The following is a 21,863-nucleotide window of genomic DNA, read 5'->3' on the forward strand; positions in this document are numbered from 1 at the left end:
AATACCCTGTTTGAAGCTTTCCCCATTCCACAACTTGTGGTTCCCTCTGTTGGGGCTGGGTGCATTTGGAAAGGACCAAGATGGGTACCAAGGTCTGCTTTCCTAAGCAAACCCTGGGTCCAGGCAAAGACTCAAAGCACCCAGAGGCTGTTATTCAGTCTCTTAATGAGCCTCAGGCTGTAGAAACTCCACTGGGAAGGGGAGAGGTTTTCTAGCAAGGTAGGGCAATTGCTTTCCCCTCAGGCAAAAGCTGCTTGGAAGGTAAATGTCTGCCTCTGCAGTATGGGCGAATGACTCAGCACAGAAATCCAGAGGGATGCCGTCTGAGCTCTATCTCCAGAGCCAACACACCTGGATTGTCCTCACACAGCTCCAGTGTACTGTGCCCTCCCTCCGCTGGAGGCCAAGGTGAGTGGCTTCCCACGAAACTTGATGTATTAGAGCATCGGCCTTTCCAACTGTCTCTTCCTGACAGAAATTCTGCTGCTTTTCACAGCCAGATGTTATGTGGGCACCTTTCTCAGTTCTGGTGCTCTGGGTTGAGCAGCCCAGCTTGGGGTTTAGGCCCCAGAATTCTCAGTGGGAACCCTTCACAGCTGAGATCTCCCTCAGGAACTTCAGCTCTCAAGCCTCCACACTTCCTACCAGCCTCTATGTGGTCTCAGCTTTACGTCCTGGGTTATGAGGGTGCTCTCCAGCTCATCTTCAGTTGCAGTTGATTATTCAGGATGGCTCTCCTATATTTTAGTTGTAATTCCAGTTTGGTTCTGAGAAAGTGTCAGTGTAGCTTCCACTCAATCCGTTGCCATTTTGGTATCCCCCCGACCTTACACTTTCTGATCTGTTATATATTGTTATGTAATAAAGTGCCCCAAACTTACTGTCTTCCAACAATATATTATCCTCGATTGTGTCCATTGACTGTGCCCATTTGGAGGCTTTGCTTCTGTCTTGCCCAAGTCATTTATGTAGCTGCAGCCACAAGGCTGCTGGACTGTAGCTGGTAAGTCTGAGATAGCTTCACCCACTCTCTGGGGACTGGTGGCTGCGACTCTCTCTCCATAAGGTGTCTGATCATTCAATATTTAACTTGGCAGTGGGTGTTCTAAGAGGGAAAGATAGAAATTGCAGGGCCTCTTGAGGCCTAGGTTCTGAAGTCACATTGAAGTTGCGTGATGTCACATCTTTTGTGTTCTGTTGGTTAAAACAAGTTACAAGGGCAGTCCAGATTTAATGAGTATGGGAAAGTCTCATCTCTAGACAAGAGGAGCAACAAAGTCATTTTGTAAATTACTATAAATGTAAATAAGTGGGCACAGAGGGGACATGATTAATTGGGGCCATTGTAGCAATCTATATCACACAAAGATGACAATGTATTTAGTATACTGGTTGGATGTCTTTTTAGTTCTTATATTTTCATATGTCCTGAATTTGATAAAATCGGTATATTTTTGTGTGTGTGAAAACATTCAGAGTTGGCTTCTATAGTATTTGATATCTGAACTGTGGACATTTTCTCACTAGTACAATTTTGCAGATTAAATTTCCAGGGATTTTAGATTCATTTGGTTGATTTTAGATATTATTTAAAAACAAAGTTGAGTATTTCAGAAACCGATCACCTCCTGGAGAGAAGCCTCTTCTTACCCATGCTTTAACACAATTCCCTACATTTCCTAAAGTTAAAAATCACCTGGATTGCTTTTTACAGAAAGGTTCTTGGGCCTCAACCCAGACCAACTGAATGAAAGTTTCCAGGGCAGATGCCCCATGACCCTCATTGGGCAACTTTGGAAATAATTACACAATGGTAGTTTGAATTCTGCTCATGTTGAGTCACTGCTAGTACCCCTTCCCCATTCTTCTCTGGGTTAATCTGAAATTGTCTACTGATACACATGGTCATATCTGTAATATCTTTGGTAATATAGTATATGGTTTATTACAGATAGAAGAACTTGGTTTGAATACTTGACTGACTTAAACAACTTGTCACAGCAATGAACTGATATTGCTGCAGTAAGTTATGGGAAAAACATTTCAATGTGGTTAGTTTCCAAAGGTTGCCTGGGATATTTTTTTGCTCTTCATCTATATATACTTCCTTCTTGTTAGGAGAAGTGGATTGACATTCTGGGAATATTAGAATTACTTGTAAAAAGTAATGCAGTTGCTATAGAAATAGCATTTTATATCTCCGAGGTTACAAATTGCATTAATAGATAGGTGCAATAATTCATGAATTTTAAATTCTTCTTTAAAATACTTAATGATATGTCTCTTTTTGACTTATCAAATGAATGTGTACCTGCAGAGTCACCTTGTCTAAGGGAAATTTCATTTTCTCTTGGACTATCATAAAGCTGGGGATACATTCATTTTTAAAAATCTCAGTGCCCCAATAGGATAATTTGGAAACCTACCAAATTATATGTTTTTGAACAATTTATATTTTCTTTGTACTTGGGAAAACTGTTCCCAAAACATCCTGTCATCTACCCAACTATTCAAGATCATAAGGATTGTCCCTATGTCTCTGGCTTCTACTAATTCTACAGCTTTATATACCTGAACTTTGTTCCTTTTTTCTCTGTTTCTGATAACTCAGGAAGAGCTAAGCTGTTTTCATATTTCATCAAGAAATGTGTCTTAATGATTTATAACTCCAAAGTTTTAAATGCTATAATATCAACCCCCAAATTGGATGTACCTATCTATATTTTACAATGACATTGAAATTTATTTTACAAGTCAGCAAAAGTTGTAGAAGGATTTGAGTTTATTTTTAAGAGATACTGTAACAAGAGTTCATAAGTTCTGTGTCCCAGCCTGGACACTGACCATGGAATAATAGATGCCTTTCTGTGCAAGCAGCTGCTGGTGTGTGCCGTGCTCCCGGATTTTGCCGTTCTGAAACACCACTATTAAATCTGCATTCTGGATGGTGGACAGGCGGTGAGCGATCACAATGCAGGTGCGGCCTTCTCTGGCTTTGTCCAGGGCTTCTTGGACAATCTAGTGATAAATCAGAACAGAAGCCTTACCTTAAAATTTTTATAAATGGATTTTAGCATTAAAAGAAATTTAAAAATTTTACCATCCAAAAATTGTTCTTATCTCTTTGAATCTTTGCCTTTATTCATGTGCATTTATATAATTTGACATTATATAATAATGGATTCTCGCACTGTAAATAATCTTCACAAGTAGGTAAAATTTCTAACTAGTCACAATATTTTTTACTTAACTAGTTCTCTTTTATTAAGTATTATGTTTTCCAGGTTTTCCATTTGTTAATGTGCTAAAAACTATTTCTGCAGCCTTTTCTTTTGAATGCTTTACTTTTAGTGTGTTCCTAAAACGAAATGATCATTTTAGAAAAATTGGAAAATACTGAAAGGAGTAAGAAAATATCCTACCTCAAAATAACCACTGTCTGAATTTATATTTACTTATTTCTGTGCTTACATATTTTTTTTTTCATAGTTAATGGCACAAAAAACTTCTGTTTTATAAATTAAATGGGATGTGAGGTGGGAGGACATACTTTTTCACTTTCAGTGTCCAGAGCTGATGTAGCTTCATCCAGCAGTAGGATTCGAGGTTGTCTGATGAGGGCTCGGGCAATGGCGATCCTCTGCTTTTGACCTCCTGAGAGCTGAGTCCCCTTATCTCCCACTCTTGTGTCATATTTCTGCAAGTCAGTCATTAATAAAATTAATACAGTTCTAACCCAGAAAAATGCTATACTGAATAAACTTTTACTTTAACATATGACAGTGCTACTTATAAGGAAAAAATATTTGGAATCAATATAAAGTTTCTGTAGCAGCTACATAGTTGTCCATTTAATGCATTCCCCCCCCCCCATTTAACAAAATGTTTGTTTTCAAAATCAAAATAGAAAACTAATGACTTTAGTTCTCAATTTGTGGTATTCTACAACAAATTCTCAAATTCCCACCATTATCATAATGTCATCTGATGTCACTGGAGTCCTAAAAAGGTTAAATGTTAAGGTTTAAATTTTTTTTTTTTAATTTGATGTAGTCATATTACCCACAAGGAACCAAATTTATTCTCTTTTAAACTCATTCGTTTACTCAAATATGCCCAGAACTGTGGGAAATGTAAAAATGACTTCAGCTTTATTCCTACCCTGAAGGAATCAAAATCTAAAGAGAAAAGAATACATATTCAGCATTCAATGTAAGGCCAAGTAAGTACCAAATGAGTAGTATGCACAACATGCTGTGAAAGATCACAGAGGGAAAGAAATTGTGGACATAAGGTGGGAGAGGGGAAAGGGGAGGTAAATTAAAGGTAGCTTTGTAGAGAAGTTGGGAGGCTTGATATTGAGAGAACATTCTAAGCCAAAAAAGCAGAGAATGAATAAAAGTACAGATTGAGTCGGTTCCGTTGACAGTGAACTGAATTCAGTGTACATCATGTGAATTCACGTCCTAAAGTCCCATGTCAGTTAGATAAACGCTGAAGCTTCGTTTTTCTGTTCAGTCACATCCAATACTTGAGGTCAGTGGCTGTGTGTAAAGGGTTGCTGAGGCTACCCAACATGGAGGTTTAAATTTTATTTGTGAATGTGCTTTAGTAATCACAGCAGAATATAACAGTACAAATAAGCTGTACTTCAGTTTAATCCAGTGAACCCTCGGGTGCTAGCTGAATGACCCCTGCCCTCAGGTTTAGGGATTTCCAGTCATCTTTCCAGGACTACTCATGTTTACCAGCTGCTGAAATTTTTCATTGAACTCTTACCTCACATATTTTTCAAGTACATGTTGCTAACATTGCACTTTGGCTACATTTATAGCAGCTATAATGAGGTAATAGGGGGCTTAGGGGACCATGGAAATGGGAGAGTACATGTCCTTGCCAAAGGCACAGAATGAATCATTAAAGAAAACAACCTTATACCAAAATTAACTAAAATGGAGCTTGGACTTAAATGTAAAATGTGAAACCATAATGTTTAGGTGGGGCAAAGGTGGAGAAAATCTTTAGGACCTGGGGCTACACAAAGAATTCTTAGACTTGACACCAAAAGCACAATCTGTAAAAGGAAAAATTGATGAACTGCACCTCATCAAAATTAAAAACTGGCTCCACATAAGACCATGTTTAAAGGGTGAAAAAAAGCAACGGACTGGGAGAAAATATTTGCAAACTGCATATCTGACAGAGGACTAATAACTAGAATATATAAAAATCTATCAAAGCTCAACAGTAGGAAAACAATCAAATTAGGAAATGGGCAAAGGACATGAAGAGACACCTCACCAAAGAGGAGATACAGACGGCAAATAAGCATATAAAAAGATGCTGAGCATCACTTGCCATTAGGAAATGCAAGCTAAAACCACAGTGAGGTATCATTATCCAGCTATCAAAACTTGGTAAAAAAAGAAAAGAAAAAGTAACAACAGCAAACTCTGGCAAAGATACAGAGAAACTATTACTTACACTTGCTGGTAGGAATGTAAAGCGGCACAGCCACTTTGGAAAACAGTTTAGCAGTTTCTTATACAATTAAACATGCAATTGCCATATGCCTAACAACTGCACTCCTAAGCATTGCTCCCAGAGAAATAAAAAGTTCACACTAAAACTAGCACACAAATATTTATAGCAGCTTTATTAATAGCCCCAAACTGGAAACAGGTGAATGGTTAAACAAGGCACATCCATACCATAGAACACTACTCAGCAATAAAAAGGAATGAACTATAGATAACACACAGCTTCAGGGAATGAGGCTGAGTGAGAAAGAAAAGCTAATCTCAAAAGGTTACTTACTGTATGTTTATATAATATTCTAAAAGGAGAAATTTACAGAAGTGGACAGTTGGTGGCTGACGGAGGTTGAGGGCCGTGAGGGATCTCGTGGTGCTAGAAGTTCTGTATCTTGACTGTGATAGTGGAGACATGAATCTACACATGCAGTAAAACTGCAGAGAACTAAACACATATACAAATGTGTAAACACATATGCAAATGTGTATACATAAAACTGGGGAAGTCGAAATAAGATCCATGGATTGTATCAATGTCAGTATCATGGTTTTGTTATTCTGTCATTGGAAGAAACTAGGTACATAAAATCTCTCTATTCCTCACAACTGCATGTGAACCTATAATTATCTCAAAGTATTTAATTTTAAAAAAAGTACCGTAAGGGATACTTGGCCACAGTCTGAATGCGGCCCACCAGTTTGCAACCTGAGATATGGTGCATTAACTTAATATCACCTTATTTGCTCCCCACTACATCTGTATGAGTAGGCATGACATCAGGAAACTTGGTATCATGAAGTTCAGAGACTTGTCCAAGGTCAGAGAGCTGGAAGTAGACACATTCTGATACACGACTGTTCGAGTATGACTTCAGGAACTGTTTTGGGGAGGAAAACAGGGTAGAGGTGATTCTGGTTTCATCTAAGAAGTTACCAGTTAACTTACATGGGGTAAGGTCTCGATGAAAGGATGTATGTTGGCTGCTTTGGCTGCACTCACAATCTCATCCTGCGATACAACCCGGCTGTTGTCTCCGTAAGCAATATTCTCGGCAATGCTATAGTCAAACAGTACGGGCTCCTGGGACACAATTCCGAGTTGGGCTCTGAGCCATTGGATGTTGAGTTTCTTTGCTTCTTGACCATCTAGGAGCTGAAAACCAAAGTCCACAAACTATAAGAAGGGCTTGAAAAGAAAAAAAAATAACTAAGCAGTAAGTCAGTAAGTTACTAGATTAACCATTTGGAGGATGTTGGAGCATGTGGGCATCAGCAGTCTGTGAAATACCCAGCCTCACAGCCTTGAAGCACTTACACTTTGGGAGGCCAACGTAGGCAACAAAATGATTTTGATGATGGTAATGCCATCCCTTTCTTGGTCTAACTGGCAAATGGTGGCACATTTCATCCTTTCACATTCCTCTCTTTGTCCTATCTGCCCTCCTCCAGGCAAGTGTACCATCCCCTGCCTTTGGGAAGCCTCAAATTAGGTATTCTACTCATATCTGCCGTCCCCTGAATGACTCCAGCCTTTCAACTTGACTTTATTTCCCTCCTGCAGGCACACCAGAACAAAATGCAGATTCTGAAAGTTCGTTACCTCCTGGCCTACTTCCACTCCTCTATCCCCTGAGAACTACCAGCCTCAAACTTTTCCTTTTTTGACAGCACTAAGGACAAAAGTTCAAGGGAAAGTGAACCAAGCTCAAAGGGCAGTGTCCTTGGGAGAATGGTTTTGTTGATGGTAGTTTTGATTATTTTATTTGTTTGCTGTAAGCAGGAGGCATGATGCTGCTTCTACAGGCTTGTGATATAGTAACTGAAAATGCAGCTTCCTGCAAGGTAACTGACCAGTGAAGGGACAGACGCAAGTCCAATTAGCCTTGACCTCCCAATAAAGAAATTCCCGCCACAGTATTAGCACAGCACACCTACAGGGTGTTGAGCTGATTTGCCTATATTTATAACTACAGAGTAACTGTAATGGTGGAAGCAGAAGATTTTCCAAAAATAAACAGCTAAACAAGGTTTGACACTTCGGTGACTGTCTAAATGGGGGTGGGCTCCCAGGGCTAGGTCAGTGGGTGCCACCCAAGGCAATGGAAAAGGCAGGCATTATCAGAGCCAAGGCTTCACTTATGGAAGAGAGCCAGGGGCTAGATACCAGAAAATCAGTGATGAAAGCCAAACATGAAAGGGCTGAAGATGAGGCTCAAAGTCAGAGAGCCTAGAGTTCAGGGGTAGAGAGAAGGCAAAGCGGAAGGAGGTGGGGAGGAAATCAGCAGGCACTGGCCTGTCCTGGCAGCCTACTTAGAATTCCGGCAGGAGTTTGTACTTACCTTTATAAACCAGGAATTGAGGGTTTATTTAGGAGGGTAAGTCTGGCTCAAAAGGCCCATGGCAGGCAGAGGTCAACTTCAATATTTTCTGAACGACACTAAATTCCAGACATTCTACCCAATTGTCCCAATGTATCTGTCTGACTGTGGGTGCCAGTTTAGGGTTTATAGAATGTGGCCATTGTAGCAAATAGGATTGTGGGTCTTTACTTGTCCAGTTTTTCCCATTTTGGGAATATTGGTTTAGCCACTTGAAATATTGCCTTCAGTCAGGTGACTAATTTAAGGAAGTGTGCTCACCACTGTTCCGGCCATTGGGTCGTAGAACCGCTCAAGGAGCTGGACCACCGTGCTCTTCCCACAGCCGCTGCTGCCCACCAGGGCCAGCGTCTGGCCCTTCACCACCTCCAGGCTCAGCCCCTGAAGCACGGGCACGCCGGGCCGGGTCGGATAGTTGAACACGACTTCATTAAATGTCACATTTCCTTCAAACTTATCCTAAAAGAATGTTTTTAATGTTGCTATTATAATTGGTCTGATAATTATTGTAATAAAAAGTATTATTTCAAGGAAACTTTACCAAAGACTGTAGTAGAAAAACATAGAAGTCATATTCAGTACAAGTGCTAGCACTAGTTAATATTGATAGAAAATTGTTATATAAAATGAAGATGGGAGACGGGGGTACAGGTTACATTAAATAGTCATATTACAAACAGTTGTCTAAACTCAATTGCTGGTTCCTTCAAGACAAATATTAAGCTTTCTCAAAAGGCAGTTTGGAGGCTGGAGCCAACCCGTGGCTAAGGGTTCAAAGACATGGGGATTTAAGGCAGTTTCTACCTGCAGCCTCAGTGGACAGCCCCGTCACAGCAATTTTCTCAGACCATGAAATACCTGGTAAAGTCTGGAAGAGACTAGTTCCTATCTCTTTGCCCACATTGCTTCTCGTGCACTAAAATGGACAGCAGCTTTGTCATGCAAAGAGCCCTCCAATCTAAGTTTGAGTTAACTTTGGAAACAGTGAAGTCTAGGGTCACTCTGAATAAAGCTGCCTTCTTACAAACTGTAATTCAGTCATTACAAGATGTGTTTAAAGCCACATGGCGAATTACATTTACATACAGAATTATACGCATACACCTTCATGCAGAAAGGACTAACAGTGTTCATAACAATTACCTAGTTCTAGTACACCTGGATGTTTGGTGTTTTGATTTGCTAAACTTCAGAATCCTTGAAACCCCCTATGAAATTTTAAAATGCCAGGAAAGTTGGCCAGCTATTAACTCTGTAAATATCACCAAGATAAATAAATGTCAGTGTAATCACTACAAATGTACCCTGTGATTACAATCTAGCAGACAGAAAAGTTTTAGGAAAAAAATTAAGCAAGCACTCATGAGGCAACAGGGAACTCACAGGCCTCAGGCCTTCTTCACTGTAGCTGTCAATCAAAGGTTGTCTTTCAAACAGCATGAACAGGTGGGCCGCAGACAGCTTGGCTTTGGCATAGTCTGGAGCAAAGGAACTAGCATGTCCTAGGGCCACTGCGCCAAACACAATTGCTGAAAACACCCTAGACCCGGAACAAGAGGGATTAAAAAATTAGCCTGTTTTATTAGCTCCATGATGTTTAAAAGCCCAAAGACATACTGCTCACCGGTACTGATATTTGTTTACTCCCTTACGCCCCCACCCTAGCCCTATGCACACACATTCCCATGAAATTCCAGTAATAAAGGAAATCTAGAGGTGAGGCAGATCACCGTGGAGGGTTTCTTTTTCCTTAGGAGTCTCTAATTTCCTAGAGTTAATGTAACTTCCCAAAGTTCTTCTCTTTTTGGAAGTGGCTCATAACTGAAGCTGATCTGTGATCTCAGGTGATTTTAATAACTAGTTGTACCCTTTTCAGAATTGAGGGAACTGAAGCAGAGTGCTTATTAAGGGCGTGGTCAGCACCAGCAAGAAGTGATGTTTCCTATTGAATCTACAGCCCTGACTTCCAGTGTGTGATTTCTTCTGTACTTCTACACGAACAATAACCACCGAGTTAAAGATTTTTTATTAGGAAAAGTAAGACTTTACTAGAATTAGCTTTCCTTTTAAAATTAAAATAATTATTGATACTACCCTGAAAAAGGAGTTGTCCTAAGCTAAAGGTCTATTTTCTAATTAACTAGTCTTTAAAGAACGGATATGGATTATAACAACGTTTATGAAGGGCTAACGATTCTGAGGATCTCCATCTCTACAAAAGCCATGTATTTCTGACACCAGAGTTCCCCAGAGAGAGGGCAGGGGAAGAAAATCTCTATCTAGTAATAATGGAGAACTTAATTTTTTTTCTTCTGCCAAGCTTTTAAATCTAAGATATTAAAATGTGTTTTAAATACATGGGGACTGGAATGGTGGGTGTAGTAAGGCTCTGCCTTAAATATGTGGTAAGTTTACCAAAAATTAAGTTTTAAAATAGTGATGAACTCACATGTAGTTGCCTATCTTTCTTATACACCTGTAATCTAGCTTTAGCATGAAAGATTAAAAACTCAATTCCAATTACCCAAAATTTAACATTTTGATGGTAAAAAAAAGAAACAACAAAAAAGCAGGAACAATTTTCTCAGGGATTTTTCTACACAATAAAAATACAACAAGTTGTAAATCCTAGAGTTGAGCTGCAAATTTCCATTTAATCTTCCAGAACCACTTTCTATGCTCTACCCATCTCTATTTTGTACCATCCGGGTCTGTCAGGCTTACTGTTCATGGACTGCACCAATAGGTGTTCTTGTGCTCTGGCGTCTGATGGGGTTTGGCAATGAAGGGGACAAGCAGGGGATGGGAGGGCTGGAGGAGAGTGAGGCCAGGGTATTTGGTTGGTTGCTTTCTTGTTGGATTGTTGTGCTGTTGGTGTCCCCTGACCAAAGAAGGCCCCCACACTGGGTTCTGATAGTCGTCCCCTTCTCTTGCCCCTTAGACTTAGGGTTTTAGCAGTCTTAAAATGGGAACCAAGAGGTGTTAACAGCTCCCCTGGGCTCTGTTTTCCTTAACACTTCTCACACCTTTGTAAATAGGCCCTTAATTACTCCATTTGCAGTGTCATTTGTTTCCTGCTGGGATCCTGATTGGTGGTACAAAGATTATGTACTTTTTCATGGTTATTTTAATTTTGGATGAAAATAAAAGAACAGCTTTTTAAACACTTTCACTTTCCTTGTTTTTTGACCTTTTTTTTTTTTTTTAAAAAAAAAAAGGTTGTTCACTAGTGCTTTAAAATCATTCAGTCAAAGCTGAAATTTGCCAAATGATGTTAAAGAGAATGGCTTCCCTTTGGCCAGACTAGACAGTAACCTAATTAAATGTATTTAGCATATTTTGAAAAGAGGAATGCATCAATTGGAAGGACCATTGGTTATTCTTGGAAACCAAGAAAATAGGAGAGAGAGTAAGGGGCAAATGTTGACAGGGTCACCCCGAATCCCGTTAGGGGACAGAGCCTTTGCCAGACTTCAGTCAAGCATTCCCATCTCACTGACAAGGCCATCTTCGGTTGCTGATAAAGAGCAAGCTATTTAACCCTCTGTTTCAGTCTATGGTCACCAGCAACTTTTTAATTATGATTTCTATCTGCCTACATTATACAATGAGAAAATGTGCTATCCTCCTGTGTGGAGTTCTATGTATTCCTAAAACTCTGGTTTGTGATGATTTTCATAAGCTTGGTTAGTGTTTTGTTTTGTTTTTTAATTTATCTTTATTGTTGAAAGTATTACATATGTTCCCTTTTCCCCGATTGATCCATTCTACCTCGCCCCCGCCCCTGAGGCCTTCACTGCACTATTGTCTGTGTCCTTAGGTTATCCATATAAGTTATTTGGTTAATCTCTTCCTGCTTCGTTGGTTTTTGCCCACTCCAATGATTAAACTGTCCTTATAGTATTGACAAGATCAGATTTCTGTAGTTGATCCAACTCTCCAACCTCATCTTAGAACAAGAGAATTTTTCTCCTACTGTACACTTTTGCATAGACCTATTGAAACCTTATTATAGAATAATCTTATTTTAAGTTACTTACAGAATAACATCTCTGAAGAGCATATGTCCATTCACGATGAGATAGGCACCAAATCGAAAACAACCAGCATAGGAAAAATACATAAATGCTTGTGAAATACTAAAAGTAATTCCATAGATGTGTGCCTTCCGTATAGAATTTCTGAAAAGCAAATTAGAGTGTTCATAACCATCTCTTCAACAACTCTTAGCACTGTATTGTGGAAAGAGCACAGCTTCTAAGTCTAGTTGACCTGGGTTTAAATTCTGCCTCCAGTTACATTAGTTTAAGTAAGTGACTTAACCTTTTTAGTATCAGTTTTCTGATTTGTACATGGGGATAAGCAATATGATGCAGAACTGTTTTGAGAACTAAACACACAATATAAATGCCTAGCGTAATACCAGCTCTTAGTGGTTGCTCACATGATAGTTGCTGCTACTGCATGTTAATATCTGATGGCCCAGATATTCAACCCCTATGATGTAAACATGATTTTTGGTTTAAAAATATTGAGGATGTTAAAGTTAGGACTAAAGTTTGAATTGTCTGAATGTGATTTAATATTATTATCTTGTTTTCTGTGACTAGTTATCATCTCTTACGTCAAAATTCATGTTTCAGACTCAGAAAAGTAGGGTCACTGGTTTATATAGAAACACATCACACAGTCTTTCCTCAGCTAGATCCCACCAGCCCCAATACAGCTTTTGGTACCATTTCTGATTAAATCCCATCCTTGGTATAGCTCCTTAATTATTCTAAATTCTCCAAAAGAACAACTTACTTTTAGATTAGAAGGAAGATTAGATTTGCCAAGAGGGAAATTCAAAGTATTACTGATTCGGACGAACTTATTTATGTTCTGTGAGCAAGGCCTTACAATACTTAATATTACTGAAAAATTTACAGTGCTGTTGAATCTTTAAATTATAATCCAGTTAGGAATTATTTCCAGCGTTCTATTATTCCTTAATTCTCCTGAAGTTTAAAATAAACCATAAAGTCATAAATAATGGCACATATATATGTCAAATATCAAACAGGCAGAAAAATGTGACTGCATGAAGTACACATAACTAAGCAGATGGAATAAACTGAGAATTTCAAATATCCCTTTGCAAATCTGGAAGTGTTCAAACTATTATAGTCTACAGAGTTGTAACCTAAGTTGTATTCAATTTTGTTAGTGTTAAAATATATTCATTTATAAAAACAGGTCATGGTTGGAAACAAGTGGCGAATAGTGCCATAGGGAATTTCCTGAATTGTTCAAGTATAAATGAGTGAAACAGGATGTGTGTCTCTGTCCTTAGAGTACCCGAACCCCTGGGAGCTGCATTGAAGAGACAAGTCTCCACAACATCTGACTTAGAAAACCAGTGGGGCTGATGTTGACATTGAAGAGACCCAAAGTGCTCAGGGAAACTGAGACTCCCCATCTAAAGGACCCATGTGCAGTTATACTCAACCTGAGACCCAGCAAAAACTAAACAACAACAACAACAAAACAGTAGTTAAAAAAGCACCCAGACTACATGGGAAAGATTCACTTGCTAACCTAAAACCATTGACTCTCCAGCCAGTTGAAAAGCTCCCCAGAGGCAGAGAAGCTGGTGGAAGCCATTATTTCACTTCCTACCTAACCTGCTAATTCAGTGGGCAAGTGGTCAGAGTCCCAACTGCCTTCCTAAAACCAGATAAAAGTAGGAGTCATTTTGGAACACTTCCCTCCTGCCTGGAAGGGGCAGGTGATTTGGGACCTTCAGCATTCTCCTGCTCCTTAGCTAAAGTCTGCAAGTGCCAGCCCTTGCAAAATCACCCTGCTCCCTGCCAGGGCTGGCAAGCAGTTGCAGCATTCTCCCACCTCCTGCCTAAAGCCTGTGGGCACACAAATAGAGCACTCACCAGCTGTACCACTGTCGCCCAAGAGCATGGGTAGTTAAGACACTTTCCCACGCCTTCCTGAAACCAGCTAGTGAGCCCCACTCCTTACATACTACAGCTATCTTGTTAAAGCCAGAGAGTGTACTCAATCCACACAAGGGACACCCCTTGAGGCTTGATCCTGGTGGCCTGAGGGCTGGCATAAATCTCCAAGGGACTGTTAAAATACAAAAGACAGTTTCTTGGCAGGTTGCTACCCCAGGGCACTGCACAAACAGCAGTGAAAAGGCCTATTTATTTAGCCTGGAGCTTCAGCCTGCAAAACAGGCCTTGGTTTCCTGCATACTTAGAGACTAAGGAGGTGCTCTGAGGGAATGAAAGCAGGAGACTCCATCCTTGCACACGTTCTTGGCCTCACTATGGCTCCAATGAGACTTCCAAGAAAAGCTTAAATGCTAGTCTGGAGTCCCAGTTTTGGCAACTGTCACCCAGGTGTCCTGGTCTGGAGGCCAGCAGGGACAATGATTGCAGTCCCACAGGACTGTATACAGTTGCAAAGTATAAAAGCAGCTGCCTGAGAGTCTGACTTCCAATAAGCCTGAAATGAGGTGCTAAATGAGATTCCTCCCCTTGGAACACTGATGGGGGAGGGCATATCAAGAATAACTCAGGCAGACTAGACAATCACAAAAATTTAAGAGACAAGCAAGAGGTAAATGAGAAGGATCATCACCTACACAAGGCCACTTCTTGAAGACTGAGAAAAGTAGCTGTTTTACCTAATACATAAAAATAAACACAGAGAGTCAAGCAAAATGAGAACACTGAGGAATATGTTTCAAATAAGAGAACAAGAAGAAAAACCAGAAAAAGACCTTAAGGATATAGAGATAAGTAATCTACCTGATAAAGAATTCAAAATCATGGTCATAAAGATGCTCACTGATCTCAGGAGAAGAATGAATGCAGAGAAATTTTAACAAAGAGATAGAAATATAAGAAAGTACTAAATAGCCCTAGCTGGTTTGGCTCAGTAGTTAGAGTGTCGGCCCAGGGACTGAAGGGTCCCAGGTTTGATTCCAGCTCAAACGTACCTTGGTTACAGGCTCAATCCCCAGCGCCAGTTGGGGCAAGTGCAGGAGGCAACCAATTGATGTGTCTCTCTCACATCGATGTTTCTCTCTCTGTCCCACCCCCCCCCCCGGTCCACCCTCTGTAAAGAAATGGAAAAAATATCCTTGGGTGAAGATTTTTAAAAAATGAAAGTACCAAACAGAAATTATAACTAAACTAAAGAATACACTGGGCGGGGAGAGGTCAACAGCAGAATGGATGAAATAGAAGCACAAATCAGTGAGCTAGAAGACAAAGCAATGGGAAACAAACACCCAGACTAAACAGCAAAATTAAAAAATAACTTTAAAAAGTGAAAATCCCTAAGAGCCTCTGGAACAACATCAAGCAGAATAATATTAGCATTATAGGGGTTCTAGAAGAGGAAAGGAAGGGCCAGAAAAATTATTTGAAGAAATAATGACTGAAAACGTCCCTAATATGAGGAAGGAAACAGGCATCCAGGTCCATGAATCCCAGAGAGTTACAAATAAGGTGAACTAAAACAGATACACACACAGACACATTATAATTAAAGTGGTAAAGTTAAGGATAAAGAGAGGATCTTAGAAGCAGCAAGAGTGAAACAACTTATTGCAAACAAAGGAAACCCAAAAAGGCAATTGAGATTTTTCCTTAGAAATGTCACAAGCCAAAAAGGAATGGCATAATATACTCAAAGTGCTAAAAGGAAAAAAATTGCCAACCAAGAAATCTCAACCTAGCAAGGTTATTATTCAGAACTGCAGGAGAGAGGAGAAGTTTCCCAGGTAGGCAAAAGTTAAAGGAGTTCATGACCATTAAACCAGCAATGTTAAAGGGAGTTCTCTAAGCTAAAAAGAAAAGGCATTAATTAATAATAAGAAAACATGCAAAAGAAAAGACCACACAGGAAAAACTAAATAAATAATAAAGGTAGTGGGTCAATCACTTGTAAACCAAGTACGAAGAGTAAACAATAAAAGTCATAAAATTAATTTAAAAATACAATTAGTTAAGAGATACATAAAATGATAAGATACAAATAAATGTGTCATAAATATATAAAATATGGGGGGAGGAGTAAAAATGTAAAGCATTAGAATGTGTTCAAGTTACTATCAAAAGACACTGTTATATATGTAGAATGTTATATGTGAACCTCACAGTAACCACAAAGAAAAAACTTACAGTAAATACACAAAAGGAAGTGAAAAGGGAATCAAACATAACACTAAAGAAACCCATCAAACCACAAGGGAAGAAATAAAGAGAAGATAAAAGGAACAGAGAAGAACTACATTAACATCCAGCAAAGACACACAGACTAAAAGTGAAGGGATGGGAAAAGATATTCCATGAAAATGGAAGTGAAAAGAAAGATGGGGTAGCAATGCTTACATCAGAAAAAAAAACCCACAAAAAAAACCTTTAAAACAAAGACCAACAAAAAACAAAGAAAAGCATTACACAACGGTAGTGGAATCAATCGAAGAGGATATAACATCTGTAAATATTTATGCACCCAACATAGGAACACCTAAATATAATGTTTGGCAAAAGTAGGTTTACAGTTGTGAGTACGTGAAACACAGAGTTTATTCTTTTATTATTGTTTATTAATTATTGTATTATGTTCCACAGGAACAACTGTAAACCTACTTTTGCTCCACCCTGTATATAAAGCAAGGAAACATTGGCCTTACACAAAACAATAGATCACATGTATTTAATTGATATATAAAGAATAGTCTATCAAAAACCAGCAGAATACACATTCTTGTCAAGTGTACATTGAACATTTTCCAGGAAGATCACATGTTAGGCCACAAAACAAGTCTCAATATATTTAAGATGAAATAATGTCAAGTATTTTTTCAACAACAATGAATGGTTGTGAAATTGGAAATCATTTATAAGAAGAAACCTGGAAAAGATACAAACACATGGAGACTAAACAACATGCTATTAACCAATGGGTCAACGGAGAAATCAAAGAGAAATTTTTAAAAATATCTTGAGACAAATGAAAGTGGAAACACAACTTTCTAAAATCTTTGGCATGCAGCAAAAGCAGTTCCAAGAGGGAAATTCATAACAACACAGGCCTACCTCAAGGAACAAGAGAAAGCTAAATCAATCTAATGTTACAAGTAAAGGAACTAGAAAAAGAAGAAACAACAAAGCCTAAATTTAGTAGAAAAAAGGAAATTATAAAGATCAGAGTAGAAATAAATGAATTAGAGGCTAAAAAATACACAAGAAAATATCAATAAACATAGGAACTGATTCTTTGAAAAGGTAAACAAAATTGATGAACTCTTCGGAGGACTCATCAAAAAAAAAAAAAAGAGAGGCCAAATAAAATCAGAAATGAAAAAGGGAAAATTACAAAGGATATCACAGAAATACAAAAGATAAGAGAATACTATCAACAATTATATGGCAACAAATTGGACAATCTAGAAGAAATGAATAAATTTCTAGAAACATACAATCTTCCAAGACTGAATCATGAAGAAACAGAAAATCTATGTAGACCAATTACTAGTAATGAAATTGAATCAGTAATCAAAAAACTCCCAACAAACAAAAGTTCAGGTCCACATGGCTTCACAGATGAATTCTACCAAACATCTAAAGAAGAGTTACTACCTAGCCTTCTCAAATTATTCCAAAAAAATGAAGAGGAAGAAACACTTCCAACTCATTTTACAAGGTCAGCATTACCCTGATACTAAAAGCAGATGAAGATACTACAAAAAAAATTACAGTCCAGTATCACTGATGAACATTGATAATAAAAATCCTCAACAAAATATTACAAATCTAATTAAAACAATACATAAAAGCATCATTCACCATGATCAAGTGAGATTTATTCCAGGGATGGCTTAACATCCACAAATGAATCAATGTGATACACCACATTAACAGAATGAAGGATGGAAACCATATGATTGTCTCAATCAATGTAGGAAAAGCATTGGACAAAATTCAACATCCATTACTGATAAAAACTCTCAATAAAGTGTATATAGAAGGAACATACCTAAACGTAATAAAGGCTACATATGACAAACCCGCAGCTAGAATCATAGTCAATGGTAAAAAGCTGAAAGCTGTAAGATCAGGGACAAGACATGTATCCCACTCTTGCCTCTTTTATTCAATAGGTCCTAGCCACAGAAATTAGGCAAGAAGAGAAAATCAAAGCCATTCATATTGGAAAGAAAAAAGTGGAACTGTCATTATTTGCAGATGGCATGATACTGTACGTAGACAATCCTAAAGACTCCACCAAAATATCCCTAGAACTAATAAATGAATTCAGTACAGTTGCAGGATAAAATATTAATATACAGAAATATGTTGCATTTCTAGACACTAATAACAAATGAAGAAAGAAATTAAGAAAGCATTCCCATTTACAACTTCATCAATAAAACCAAAATACCTAAGAATAAATTTAACCAAGGAGGTGAAAGACCTATACTCTGAAAACTGTAAAACATTGAAGAAATGGAAGATGACAAATAAATGGATGGATATTCTGTGCTCATGGATTGGAAGAATTAATATTGACAAAAATGACTATACTACTCAAAGCCATAAACAAATTCAATGCAATACCTATCATAACACTAATGGCATTTTTTACAAATAATCTAGAACAAATAATCCTAAAATTTATATAGATCCACAGAAAACACTGCATAGCCAAAGCAACATTGAGAAAGAACAAAGCTGGAGGTATCATGCTCCCTGGTTTCAAACTGTACTACAAAACCATAATAATTGAAACTATGCTACTAGCCCCAAAACAGACACATAGATCAATAGAATGGAATAGAGAGTCCCGAAATAAACCCACACATATACAGTCAATCTACAACAAAGGAGGCAAGAGTACACAAAGGGGAGACGACAGTCTCTTCACAAATGTTCGCAAAACTGAATACGTGAAAGAATGAAACTGGACCGCTATCTTACACCATATACAAAAATAAACTCAAAATGGATTAAAGACTTGAATATAAGACCTGAATCCATAAAAATTCTAGAAGAACACATTGGGGATAAGCTTTTGACATCCCTCTTAGAAGTATCATTTTGGATATATCTCCTCAAGGCAAGGGAACAAAAGCAAAAATAAACCATTGGGACTATATCAAACTAAAAAGCTTTTGCACAGCAAAGAAAAACATCAATAAAATGAAAAGGCAACCTACCAAATGGAAGAAGACATTTGCAAATGATTCATCCAATAAGTGGTTAATATCCAAATATGTAAAGAACTTATACAACTAAATATCAGAAAAACAAATAAGTTTGTTAAAAAATGGGCAGAGGACTTGAATAGACACTTTTCCAAAGAGGACACACAGGTGGGCAACAGGCGCATGAAAGGATGCTCAGCATCACTAATCATCACGGAAATACAAATCAAAACCACAATGAGACACCACCTCGCACCAGTCAGAATGGCTATTACCAAAAAGTCAAAAAATAGCAAATGTTGGTGACAATGTAGAGAAAAAAGAACCCTCATACACTGTTGGTGGGAAGGTAAACTGGTGCAGCAATTGTGTAAAACAGTATGGAAGTTCCTCAAAAACTTAAAAATAGAGCTACCAACCATGTGACCAAGCAATTCTATTTCTGGGTATTTATCTGAAGAAAATGAAAACACTAATTTGAAAAGACCTATGCATCCCTACGTTCATTAGAGCATTATTTACAACAGCCAAGATATGGAAGCAACTTAAGTGTCCATCAGTAGATGAATGGATAAAGAAGATGTGATACACACACACACAGAGGAATATTACTTAGCTATAAAAAATGAAATCTTGCCATTTGCTACAACATGGATAGAACTGGAGGGTATTATGCTAAGTGAAATAAGTAAGGGAAAGACAAATACCATATTATTTCACTTCCGTGTGAAATATAAAAACAAACAAAATAGGAAGAGACTCATAGATACAGAGAACAAAGTGGTGGTTGCCAGAGGGACACGGATATGAGTAGGGAGCTGGGTGAAATAGGTGAAGGGGGTTAAAGGGGACAAATTTGCAGTTATAAAATAAATGAGTCATGGGGATATAACAAACAGCACGTAAAATAGAGTCAATAATACTATAATAACTTTGTATGGTGTCAGAAGGTAACTAGACTTATGGCAATCATTTCATAATATATGCAAATATCAAATCACTATGTTTTACATCTGAAATTAATATAACATTGTAATTCAATTATACTTCAATACACAATAAAATAAAACTTATAAATTGTTTATTTCTGGAATTTTCCATGTAGCATTTCAACCGTGTTTGCCTGGGCTACTGAAACTAGGGAAGGTGAAACTGGATAAGTGGGGACTACTGTACTTTAATTAACTAAATAACAAATCTCTTCTTTGGTTCAGCCTACACAATCCAAAGAAAATAAATATTTGAGCAATTCCCTAAAAGAATGTTTATCCTGAATCATGCAGATGGCTTATGTTGCCTGCACTGGTGAACAAAAACTTACACAGTCCTCTGTATCATCCAGTTCTTGGAAGCCCAATCTATTGTTTTTACAGAAAATATGAAAATTCAATCCTGTGGCCCAGCAGCATCCAAAAGCTACTTATTTTCAGTGAGATAATTAGCGAAAATGTCATCCTTCCTGTCACACTGTTTGGAGCAGCAGAGTTTTTTTTTATCTTTTGGGAACCATAACTCAGCCTCAGGAAGGCACTAGGTGCTTAGTGACAATCACATGCTCATTACCTGTAAGCTCCATATAATTTTTCGACGTACATTGATTCAAATTTTTTTTCCTGGGTCAAGGACACAACTGTCCTAATATTTTCTATTGCCTCTGTTGCAATCTGCAATGTAGAACAGATCTTGATTAGAAATGGGGCTTTTCCTTCCAAAATAATGAAAAATATAAACCTTAGGGCACTCTCAAAAGAATCCTGAAGGGTTTTAAATTCCTTCGGTTTTGAAAGCAAAAGCATAATAATGTGTTCTTTACGACAAGCCCTATGACACAACTGACCATCTTGAAAGCACCTCTGGCCCGCTGGGCGTGGCTCAGCAGCTGAGCATCGACCTAAGATCCGGGGGATCACGGTTCGATTCCCGGTCAGGGCATGTGCCTGGTTGCAGGCTTGACCCCCGGTTGGGGGTGGGCAGGAGGCGGCTGATTGATGACTCTCATCATTGATGTTTCTCTCTCTCTCTCTCCCTCTCCCTTCCTCTCTCTCGAATCAATAAAGATATATTTAAAAAAAAAACACCTCTGGTTGTACCAAGTATAATGGGCAGGTTTTTGTATTTATTCCCAGGGAAACTGACAAGCTTAGGGCAAGAATGGTGGCCTGAGCACCAGAGCCTGACTCTATTCCCAGCCCTGCCACAGGGCAACTACTTGACTGGCTTTAGTCATACCCCTCTGTGGCTTTGCTTCCTCCAGAGGGTAGAGTCCTAGAGAGTTAGGCTAAGTGGTTTCTAAGGGCCCACCAGAGGTGTCAATCATTTCCTCCATGAGCATATCCCACATAGAGGAACCGCTCACCCATACTTGGAGAGAACATCCAAATTGTAAACAACATGATGCTAACGTAAGTCCCCGATTAAACCAGAGACAGACACCTGACTGATGCAGGTCAATCAGATTCTGTTTCCTGGACTTGGAGGCAACTGCTTGAACTGAGAAGTCCTTGGAGTCTGAGGCTAAGGTCACCAGGGTATGTACAGGAAGCTGGTCTGAATAATATACAGCAATTGAGGAGGGGAGCAAATGTGTAGGGAGCCTCAAAGACAATGGAGCTTATGGCTCTAAACGGGTCGTGGCTGGTGACCTTACAGTAACATAAACCAGGGGTGTTCCCTGAACTGCTGTGGGTCCTTACATCACACCCCTTTCACCCAAACCAGCTACAGCAGTTTTCT

General features: G+C 38.6%; 1 protein-coding gene across 3 annotated transcripts in view; it reads right to left on the reverse strand.

Annotated features, from left to right (window-relative positions):
• Positions 1–1,063: 1,063 nt before the first annotated feature.
• ABCB4 (ATP binding cassette subfamily B member 4) overlaps positions 1,064–21,863 on the reverse strand; it is a 72,449-nt gene continuing 51,649 nt past the window's right edge. Inside the window, exons 22-29 of one of the 3 annotated variants that reach the window (XM_081147612.1) lie at positions 20,694–20,794; positions 11,953–12,093; positions 9,296–9,452; positions 8,174–8,371; positions 6,481–6,687; positions 3,551–3,697; positions 2,845–3,018; positions 1,064–1,105 (exon numbers count right to left, since the gene is read on the reverse strand). In XM_081147612.1, coding sequence (XP_081003738.1) covers positions 1,079–1,105; positions 2,845–3,018; positions 3,551–3,697; positions 6,481–6,687; positions 8,174–8,371; positions 9,296–9,452; positions 11,953–12,093; positions 20,694–20,794 — 1,152 coding nt within the window. In that variant the 3' untranslated portion in view covers positions 1,064–1,078. Of the gene's footprint in view, positions 1,106–2,759; positions 3,019–3,550; positions 3,698–6,480; positions 6,688–8,173; positions 8,372–9,295; positions 9,453–11,952; positions 12,094–20,693; positions 20,795–21,863 lie in introns of those variants that run through there. The other 2 variants (XM_081147611.1, XM_081147613.1) reach the window with 2 other exon arrangements.

The sequence above is a fragment of the Miniopterus schreibersii genome (assembly GCF_964146895.1).
Source record: "Miniopterus schreibersii genome assembly, chromosome: 9".
Classification (NCBI taxonomy): Eukaryota; Metazoa; Chordata; class Mammalia; order Chiroptera; family Miniopteridae; genus Miniopterus; species Miniopterus schreibersii.